This window comes from Molossus molossus, unplaced genomic scaffold (genome assembly GCF_014108415.1).
Source record: "Molossus molossus isolate mMolMol1 unplaced genomic scaffold, mMolMol1.p scaffold_m16_p_9, whole genome shotgun sequence".
NCBI classification, from domain to species: domain Eukaryota; kingdom Metazoa; phylum Chordata; class Mammalia; order Chiroptera; family Molossidae; genus Molossus; species Molossus molossus.
Window position 1 is genome coordinate 108,390,782 of NW_023425403.1, and position 10,975 is coordinate 108,401,756.

General features: G+C 52.0%; 1 protein-coding gene across 1 annotated transcript; it reads left to right on the forward strand.

Annotated features, from left to right (window-relative positions):
• The first annotated feature begins 8,440 nt into the window (after positions 1–8,440).
• Positions 8,441–8,764, forward strand: SERTM1 (serine rich and transmembrane domain containing 1). Its single transcript, XM_036249815.1, has one exon. It carries the CDS (start codon positions 8,441–8,443, stop codon positions 8,762–8,764), a length of 324 nt encoding a protein of 107 aa, XP_036105708.1.
• Positions 8,765–10,975: the final 2,211 nt, after the last annotated feature.

Here is a 10,975-nt window from a genome sequence, read left to right on the forward strand (position 1 = left end):
ACGTCGATGTTTCTCTCTCTTTCTCCCTCCCTCTCTCCCTCCAGCTCTATCTCAAGATAAGTGTGAAAATGTCTTTGAGTGAGGATAAAAAAAAAAGAATAAAATATTCTCAACTATCACACTCTGTAAGGAGACAGTTATGAGAATTCCCTGACTGGACAAAAATATATTAGACACAGAGTATTTGACTGTAGAGCCAGAATGAGAGACAATGGGAAGGAGGAGGCACTATCCGTTCTCCTACCAGAGCATGGCGTCATGAGAATTTAAAAACATATCTGGTCTGATTGAAATAAGCAAGCTTTTTGCCCTGGCCGGTTTGGCTCAGCGGTTAGAGCGTCGGCCTGCGGTACAGAGAGACCCGGGTTCGGTTCCCGCTAAGGGCACGTACCTCGGTTGCAGTTTGTCCCCGGTCCTGGTTGGTCGTGTGGGTGGCAGCCACTCGATGTGTCCCTTCACGTTGATGTTTCTCTCTCTCTGTTCCTCTCTCTCCCTCCCGCTCTACCTGAACAAATAATGGAAAAATGTCCTTGGGTGAGGATTAAAAAAAAAAAAAAAGAAATAAGCAAGGTTTTTGTATACTAATCCTACGATTTAACCAATGCTGGCTACTCCGGGAATGAAAAGTGTTTTTCTTCAGACACTTCTGCAATATTGGAAAAGGTCCGAGCTGGGTGGAGGGAGAGTACTGACCCCTGAAGACCCCATTAAAATTGCTGCAGCGTCTCCAAAGGCCAGTCTGCGTCCCGCCTGCTTCCCGCCGGCTGAGTCACGCCACGCGTGCCCGTCTTCTCCACGTCACGTTTCTCTGCCGCTTTGCTTCCTCTTCAAGTCAAGCGCTGAGCCAGCGCCCCTTTCTCCTCTCCCTAACAACGGCCTGCGTTGGTCTGCATCGTCTCATTGGCCCCGCCTCCTTCAGCCTTCAAGTTGCTGCTGTTCTCCTTTTATTTAGGCTGTTTTTGTGGCCGAGATGGTCCGGGCGCCACAGAGTACAGGACAGGGTCTCCCCGGGTCTTTCCCGAATACCGTTTCAGAATCACCACGATACTACCGTGTCCAGAACTGGTTTTATGTCTGACCCTTTCATCCGGAAAATTACCCGTTTAAATTATCTTATTCTAGGAGAGTGTCATTAAAAAGCAATTATTCTTACTAGGGCACAGACTGAGACGCACAATCTTCATATGGAATGTGAATGTAGCGAGACTGTATCGCTGGTAACCCAGCAGTTTGCTCTCTGCAGGAAAACAGGGCCAGGCAGAGCGAGGAACTCACGCCCACAAGCACTGCTGAGGCTGAACAAGGCCGATGGCAGGACAGAGATGTTCATGTTCCCTGCTGAAATGTTTTCTGTTTCTTTTTTTATCCTCACCCGAGGACATTTTTCCATTTTTTGTTCAGATAGAGTGGGAGGGAGAGAGAGGAAGAGAGAGAGAGAGAAACATCGATGTGAAGGGACACATCGAGTGGCTACGGCTGCCACCCGCACGACCAACCAGGGCCGGGGACAAACTGCAACCGAGGTACATGCCCTTAGCGGGAACCGAACCCGGGTCTCTCTGTACCGCAGGCCGACACTCCAACCGCTGAGCCAAACCGGCCAGGGCTGTTTTCTGTTTCTTAACTTCACTCAATGTACACTGTTTTATTGTATTTGTTAAGTTTTGTATTTATTTATGTATTTTTGTTAATCCCCACCCAAGGATATTTTTCCATTGATTTTTAAATAGAATGGAAGAGAGGGAGAGAGAGAGAGAGAGAAACATTGATGTGAGAGAGACATATCGAGTGGTTGTCTCCCATACTACCTTAACCAGGCTGGGGATCAAACCTGCAACCTAGCCAGGCCGGTGTGGCTCAGTGGTTAAGCATCGGCCCATGTACCAAGAGGTCACAGGTTCGATTCCCAGTCAGGGCACATGCCCAGGTTGTGGGCCCGATCCCCAGTGGCGGGCATGCAGGAGGCGGCCAATCATTGTTCTCTCTCATCGATGTTTCTATCTGTCTCTCCCTCTCCCTTCCTCTCTCTCTAAAATCAATAAAGAAAAAAAAAACAAACAAACAAACCTGCAATCCAGGTACATGCCCTTGACTGGGAATCGAACCCATGACCCTTCAGTCTGCAGGCCGATACTCTGACTGCTGAGCCAAACTGGCCAGGGCTACACAGTTTTATGTATCAAGAATGACATATTCTGAATATTCTGTGAATTACGCCTGTGTGAGCAACTACTTTTTAAAAGAATTAGGACAAAGTAATCTGCCTAACATAAAAGCATTCTGGGTATAATTTAATTATTGGTCTGTGGAATATTTGACTGACCCTGAGGCTAATTCGTCACTGAGGTACAGAGATGGAGAAGATTGGACTGAATCCAAAGCAACCTAATAATGTTTCCTAGAAATTGTTTATAAAATAAATCACAGTCCTGGCCATTGTGTGGCTCCGTGGTTGAGCATTGTCCCAGGGACTGATAGGTCCAGGTTCAAATCCTGGTCAGGGCACATGCCCGGGTTGCGGGCTCCATCTCCAGTAGGGGGCGTGCAGGAGGCAGCTGACCGACGTTTCTCTCTCACATCGATGTTTCTCTCTCTCCCCCCCCCAAAAAAAATCAATAAAAACATATTTAAAAAATAAAATAAATCACTGAGACCAAGCTCTTATTTTGTCATGTCTTTAATTTTCACTGAAGTTCTACAAAAAAAGTCCTGGTTGTATTTTCTGGTCGTTCACTTTGACAGTGGGCAAAGCGGACTGTTAATTTTAATTTTCTGCCTTCCGTCCTCCCATCCAGGCCCTTGAAGTCCAGGGTATTCAGAATCCCCATCTTTCCTCTTTTTCTTCCTCGAAAGGTGGTCCTCTGGCTCAATATTTGAGAGCAGACAGACTCGGCGTATTTACTTCCTTGGTTCTGTGTTTTATGGGGCTGATGCGAGTAACCATAAAGACACTGTCCTCGTTTTTGCACGAAATCCTGCTCTTCAAAGCACTGTTTTGATAAGTCAAAGCAGGTCTCAAGTGGACAGATTTACAGGCAGCTCCATCCGCTTTAAATAAGGACAGCACAACCCTGGCCAGTTTGGCTCAGCGGTTAGAGTGTCGGCCTGCAGTTCAGAGAGACCCGGGTTCGGTTCCCGCTAAGGGCACGTACCTCGGTTGCAGTTTGTCCCCGGCCCTGGTTGGTCGTGCGGGTGGCAGCCACTCGATGTGTCCCTTTCACGTCGCTGTTTCTCTCTCTCTCTCTCTCTCTCCCCCCCCCCCCCATTCTATCTGAACAAAAAGTGGAAAAATGTCCTCGGGTGAGGATAAAAAATATAAAATAAATGAGGGCAGCACAGAAGGTAATACACGATTTCATCACTGCCAGCCTAACGGTAGGATCCGCAGGGGAAGGTTCATACCTGTTGTAGCAGCAGCGCCTCTCACCCAGCTCGGCCCAGAGACCACCAGCGAGGAGAAAGCACTCCGAGTGAAGACAGTTTCGCGGGTTTAAAGGAGCGGCTGGAGGGACTCTGCGAGACACGTCATTTTCTCAGAAGAACTAGAACAGCTTTGCTCAGAGGCGGTCAGGGCCCTTCTGCAGCCTGGACACGGTGGAGTCCACGTGTCCTACAGAGGAAGGACCCCCGCAGCGACCAGAGCGCCTCCTCACATCGTCACCGCAGGTGTAAACGCTGACCGCAGCGCCTGTCAGGGTGTCGTGTGGACACCGATCCGACGTGCCTGGGCTGGGAGGGCACCTGTGCAGAAGGCCACAGCTCCGCCAGCGTGTCCAGTTCCCACCACTAAACCTCCAAATGGCTGTTTTTCACATAGAAGTGTGTTTGCCTGCAGGGCAGAAGCTGAGGGGTCCCTGTGAGGTTTGAGGCCCAGAAGGGCCTGTTTTGTTACATGCCACAAAGGGGCGGCCTGGAGTCCTGCCCGCGGCTGGGCCCCTGCGACACTCGCTGCCTGGGGCTGGGAGCCCTCGATGCTCGGTGCCTGGGGCGGGGCGCCCGGCGACGCTGAGTGAGGGGCTCAGAGATGAGGGCCTGGCAGCTCTTGCTTGTACTGAGCACAGAGGTGCACAGAGAGTTGCTTTGTTCTTCCAAAACTTCATAGTTCTCACAACCACTTCACAAGAAAGAATGCTTCCAACTTTCAGAGGGGTCACAGAGGTCAGGGCCTGAGCGACCGGACCCAGAGACCCCGGGGCGGCCTTGTCCCTGCACCCTTCCTGCACCTCCTCCGCCCGCTGGGACGCTGGCGACATTCCAGGTCCCCCCTCCCTCCGTCAGCAGGTGACGGCCCTCCGCAGCCTTCTTCCCGGCACCGCTGTTCATTCCAGAGACACGGGAAGCCGGTGACCCGGGCCGACATTCCCACAGACCCTCCCTTGCAGTACTGGGGTCCGGCTGCCTCCGGCTCCTTCCTGAGAAGGGCTCAGATACAGCGTCACCGTCCACCGTGCCTTCGGCTCACCTGGAACCAGTCAGCTGGGGCTCCCGAGACCCATCAGGGCCGCTGTTCAAGGAGAAAACACGACAGAGAAGGAACAGAGCGTGAGGCAGAAACAGACCAAGAAGTGTCATCTTAAGACACCCTTGTTTGATTTCCTTGCAGGGCGCGTCTTCAGCTCAGACACGGTGCCCACGCACGCCGTTGTGTTCATCCTGAGCATGGCACCCAGACTGTCACCACAGTCCCCGGAAAGACTGAGCGACTTTCCACACGTCAGGGAGAAGACGGGAACGTCATCGACTAAAGTTCTCTCCAACGGTGCGTGTACCTGCTGTTCCAGAGCAAGACAGTAAAATGAAAGTTGTCCACCGGTCGTCTTAGGAAGTAGTCAGGAAATGATATTAAATCTGACATATGGGCGTGGCGTTAAAGGTGAAGGGACTTAACTGTGAAATGCCAAATGCGTACGCAAGGTTCCATGTTCCCTTCTACCGTTCTTCCAAGGACACTCGGAAATCAGACGCTTTCCCTGCGTCGCCTCAGCTCCTGCGAGCACCCAGGGACAGCAGGCTGCGGCGGCTCTGGCCTGGGGCGGGGAGCTCCGGGGCCCGTCCTCCGGGGGCGGTCACATTGTATCCAGGGCCTGTGCTGTAGCAAGGGGTCTGCTCAGGCGCCCGTTGTGAGCTGCCACTGAATTGCCGAGACTCTGGTGACACCATCTGTGCCTACAGCCCACCCCCAGAGAATGGTACAGATCGGGGTGTTGAACGGGGCTTCTAGAAAAATCCGTCGGTTGCAGCTGAATCTGACCTGTGCCCGTCAGAATCGTAGGACCAGCAGAGGCTTGTAAGTTCCACTGATCTTTCTAGGTCTTCAGACGGAACCGTCTACTGGTACTTCTGCAATTTTCCGAGCAGGGTTATGGAAATGCTATCACATCGTAACTCAGGACTCCTGGGGAGGTAGGACGTGCGAGCATCATTGTACACACGAGAAAACTGAAGTGTTGAGACTAAGCGGTGAGCTTCTCTGAAGCAAAAGGCAGATAGGGACGAATTACCCACGTCTGGTCCCTCCCCTCTTCCTGCCGTAGTGGAGAGAACTAGGGGAGCCGTCAGTGTGGGTTCTAGTCACCTCTCTGTCCCTGTCCGGCTGTGCGCTCTGAGAAAATCACAAAGTCCTTGCGGTCCAGCTTCCGCCTCTGCAAAATGGGAGTAATAATGCCTGCTCTACTGGCCTTACAAAGTAGTTTGTAAGAAAGACACACGACATGCATTCTCCTTACCTTTTTCCGTCGCCCCTGCTGGATAAAGAGAATGCAAAATTCCTACGACCAAAACGCTAGGAACGTGGAGACCAGATGTGTGAGAGCATGTGCAGAAGGAAGCCCAGGGTCCGGGCTCATCTTCTAATTCGATGTTCCTTTTGTCAAAGCAGTGAGTTCCTGTCCGTGAGCTTATTACCCCAGTTTCTGTCCTAGACATCATGCCGCCTCTGAGACTCTTTTGCTGAGGATGAACATTTGCACGCGGATGTTGCCAAATCAGTGCAACGCATTTGCAGTTCTGCTGTGTTTCTCTCTCTTTTTTTTAAGGATTATTTGGCTCCGGTAGCAGCCTAATGAAATTAAAATCACCAGGCAGAGCCTGATGAGTAGGAGTCAAATTATTTTCGGAACTACGCACTCAGATAGTACTCTGAGTACTCTGCGGAGCTCGCCGAAGTCATTAGCCTGTGTGGCACCATACGGAGACAGCCGTGTCGGAAGAGTCCCCTCCCGAAGGGATACGTGCCCTCCCCTCGGGACACAGACGCCCACGTCAGCCCTCAAAGAACCGGCCACGTGATGAGGTTGGAAAGGCTGGCTTCCACGGTAAAATGCAGGGCAGAGGTGGGAAAGGGGACAGCCAGGCCAGCCTGGACGTTCTCAGTTTGCTCCAGGGCACCTCAGGCCACGAGACTTGGAAATTTACAGCAAAGTAACCTAATGCCGTGAGGAGCCGGGAGAGCATCTTCTCTGGCCCCCAACACAGACCCGTCTGCCGGAGGGGCCTCTCGTGGCCCCACATGGACTGAGTGGGCTAGCGGCCCAGGCAGAGTCCCACCGTGACTTCCTCAGTCCTGGAGGAAAGAGGGTCGGGGACACACGTCACCCACATCTGGAGCTTTGTCCCAGATGCCACCTGCCTGTCCCAGTCCCCTTTGCTGCTGATGCTCCTCACGGGGACCCTGTGAGGAGGCAGAGTGTGCTGCAGGGCGTTTCTGCTCCTGAGAGAAAACCATTCCTTCTGCACAACCTCACACACACCCTCGATCACACATGCACACACATGCACTCACATGCACACACGCACTCACATGCGCACACATGCACACTCACACACAGGAACACAGGAACACACACACCCTCATTCACACACGCGTACAACACAGACACACATGCACACACACGAACACAGGAGCACATGCACACTCACATGCACACACACTCACACCAATAGACACAGAGGCATACACACACACACACCCTCACTCACACACACGCACACAGGCACAGCACAGGCACACACGCACACACTCACACGTGTGTGCACATGCATGCACAAACATAGGTGCATGCACACAAAGGCGCACACGCACACACATAGGCACACACATATACACACACGTGCACACATGCACACATGCATGCACACATAGGCAAATGCACACACACACAGGCACACACTCATATGCATACACACACGTGCACACTTTGGCCCAGCCCTTTACAGTTCACAAAGTGCTTCTAAGCCTGATCTTGGTCCCTGCATAGCGGTGAGGAGGCCGAGGGTGCGTGCATGTGCACCCAGCTTCAGATATGAACACGGAACTCAGACGTCTCAGCCATCTGCCACATCCCCAGAGATAAAGGTGAACTCGGGCCTGTGAGTGTGGAGACCGATACTGTGCTTCTCTCTGCCATTCGAGGAAATCCAACCTTTGCTCCACGTTTATCGAAAGTTTCTTGTTCAGAGGCTGAAGTACACAGAACAGAGCATGTAGGTAGATGGAAAGGAAAAGAAACACACAGCAATGCCTCCTGATCTTCAGGAGATACATATTTATGAGAAAAAATAAAAACAAACAAAACCAACAACAACAATACAGCAACCCTGGCTGGTCTGGCTCAGCGGTTAGAGCGTCGGCCCACAGACCAGAGAGACCCGGGTTCGGTTTCCGCTAAGGGCATGTACCTCGGTTGCAGTTTGTCCCCGGCCCCAGATGGGGTCGTGTGGGTGGCAGCCACTCGATGTGTCTCTCTCACGTTGATATTTCTCTCTCTCTCTTCCTCCCTCTCTCCCGCCTGCTTTATCTGAAGATAAATGCAAAAATATCCTCAGGTGAGGATAAAAAGAAAAACAAAAGCAGCGAACTATAAACACCAGGCTGCAGGGAGCCCTGCCCAGCGGTCCGGCACTGAGGGGCACAACCAGCTCCCGCAGGGTGGGTGCAGCTCACCACCCGCGCCTGTTCTCCCACGTTCTCTTGCAGCATCGGTTCAATCCTAGTGGACGGAGCACATCAGAAACGTATTTTCTTTTCGTTTTACCTTTAGTTCCTCGGAGAAACGCGTCACCTAGGGTACCGGGGAGATACAATTAAAGTTCATTTTTATACCACTGTTTGTACTGTAAAGACACAAAGATCACTTGCTCATGGGAAGTTCTGTCACCCCACCGTGGGATTTGTCACCAAGGCTTCCTGGAGTGAGGAGGAGCCGTGAGACCTAGCGTGGTCTCTTCTGAACGGCGCCCTCAGCTGTCTTGTGTTTGCTTTGCAGTGTCCATGGACCCTGGTTCCCCGCGGCCTTGCTCGAGACTCGAGAAAACTCCTGTGCTGCCTCAGTGCCCAGAATGCGTGCTGACGCCGTGATGGCGGGGAAGTGCTGACTCCGTTCTCTTCGACGCCTGTGTGACTCTGACTCGTCATCCGTGTTGACTCTCCGACCGTGTAAAGATGCCCGAGCCGGACTCTCCCTCTGTGCTTTCGGGAGCCGTGGAGAACGGGACTTTCCTCGAGCTGTCCCCCACCCCCCTGTCCGCCTCGACCGACCCATCCTCGGGCCACCTGTCCAACGTCTACATCTACGTGTCCCTCTTCCTCAGCCTCTTAGCGTGCCTGCTTCTGCTCTTGATCATTGCCCTGCAGAGACTCAAAAACATCATCTCCTCCAGCTCCTCCTTCCCGGAGTACCCCAGCGACGCAGGCAGCTCCTTCACCAACCTGGAGGTCTGCAGTGTCTCCTCTCAACGGTCTACCTTCTCCAGCCTGTCACAGTGATGGACACAGAGACTCCGTACGGGGCTGCGGCCGCAGCTTAGACGTCCCTGACGGGAGGTGTCTGCTGAGGCCGTCGCCCGGTGTGAGGAGTGACCCTTTGGTTTTTGTCAACCCCGTGGACCTGTCTCTCCTCCATCCCCCAGGAGTTCATCTTCCGTTCACAATATGTCCTGCTGGTGGACATGGGCGCTGATGCTGACCGACTTGGGGGTCGACCTCGGGGCGCGGGGTTTCTCACAAGCCACCTGACGCATCCGGAGCTGGCTTCTCTGTGGGGCTGTCCATCCTCCGTTGTTGGACGGACACCTGCACTTTGTCCTCCTACAAAACTCTGACGCCAGCGGGGAAGCTGAGACGGACGCCGCTGAGTCCGAGTTGTCTAGAAGGGATTTTCCATGTTTCAGAGGACAGTTCTCATGCATCACCTGGATACTGCGTTGTGTTCACCTGCCTAAGTCGCGTCTCCTTCCAACACAGCACAATATGCAAGGGGGTAGTTCCCACATTTAAAAGAGAGAGTGGAAACCCCAAACATGGAAAAAGAGTCAGTTTAGATGTAACGTATAACATTTCTTAAACTGGAGGCAAAAAGATATGTGGGTGTTTTATTTAATGTCGCTTTAACGAAGGAGAATCATATCGGTGAATGAAGTTGTATTTGGAGAAGTTTTGGAAGAGCTTAACTTTTAAAAATAAGACAGTTATGTGTTATGATGTCACTTGTAATGTATTTCTTCCTCTTGAGGTTTTTTCCTGTTTATGCTGTAGTCATAACGCCTGCAGTTGTGAATTCTTTGTGGCCGTTGCTGTTACTATTGCTAAGAGAAGTACCAGAAAAGAGACTGAGAAGTTTTTATTCTCTACCTATCATTTCCACCAGCAGGAATTAAGCATATGGGAAATATTCATCTAGCTGACTTTGCACAGTACTAATCCCTGGTCGTCATGCCTGTGCCCTCATTCAGTTTCAGTCTTTATAATTTTGGTGCCAAATCACAGGAAGAACCTGAGATGTCAGAGGTTTGCTTGTTAGGCTGCAAAACGTAGAGGCCGCACGCTCATACACCTGTCGCTGTGGATTCCAAGGCGGCTACACATCAGGTCGTTAGCTGCTGTGTGTCAACACAACGCTGCCTGAGAGGCCCGGGACCTGGCTTTGGTCTGAGGATTACATGCAGGCCGGCCGGGTGGCGGCTGGGAGCCGGGGATCCCGGGAGCTGCGTCAGCCACGCACCCGAACTCAGGGCTGTGTCTCAAACGGGCACACACTGAGCACAGACATGCAGTGTGAAGGAATCCAACGCCCTCTAAAAACAAAATCAAGCAAACAAACAACGGCTTCTTTTAATTTTATTTATTTATTTTTTATTGATTTTAGGGAGAGGGAGAGAGAGAGAGAAACATCGGTGAGAGAGAACATCGATTGGCCGCCTCCTGCACGCCCCCCACTGGGGATCTGGCCCACAACCTGGCCATGTGCCCTGACTGGGAATTGAACCGGCGACCTCTTGGTGCAGGGTCAACAGTCAACCCCTGAGCCACACCGGCCGGGCCAAACCACAGCGTCTTCAGAGTAAGATGTTAATGTCTTCAGAGGGAATGGCCCACAACATAAACACTGCCCCTGCCCAGGCATGGACCCCGTTGCACCAGCGGGGCCCTGCAGCCCACGGCGCCCGGATCACCCCATGCAGAGCGCTGACTGCCCTAGAGGTGGTGCGACGAGGTGCCTTTCGGACGGATGGTGCGGCACCACCACCCGGTACCAGGAATGCGATGCAGAACCCAGCACTGCTACAGCGGAGAGTTTTTATTCTAAAACGCTGAGAGAGATGAGGACTGGTCGTGAGGATCAGATTTCTATTCCTTAATTCATAAGCCTCACTGAAATCAAGCCGCGTTGGATTATTTCTGTATCAGAAGTGTCCCCATACACCATAAGACCTGTGACAGTCACTGCCCTGTACAATTAGGGGAAAATGTGCCTGTTTTGCCACTTAGAGCTTGGCCACGTATTGGAATATTTATTATGTAACAAATGCTGGACTAGGAAACTCTGCTATCATAGATCACTATCCACATTCTCTGAGTGTGTGTGCGTGTGTGTGTGTGTACACAACACATTCTCAGAATATACACAGGGTGTCCCAACAAATACACACACGCTTTGAATAATTACAAATTCCAGCGGGTTAAATCTGAAAAGAAAAA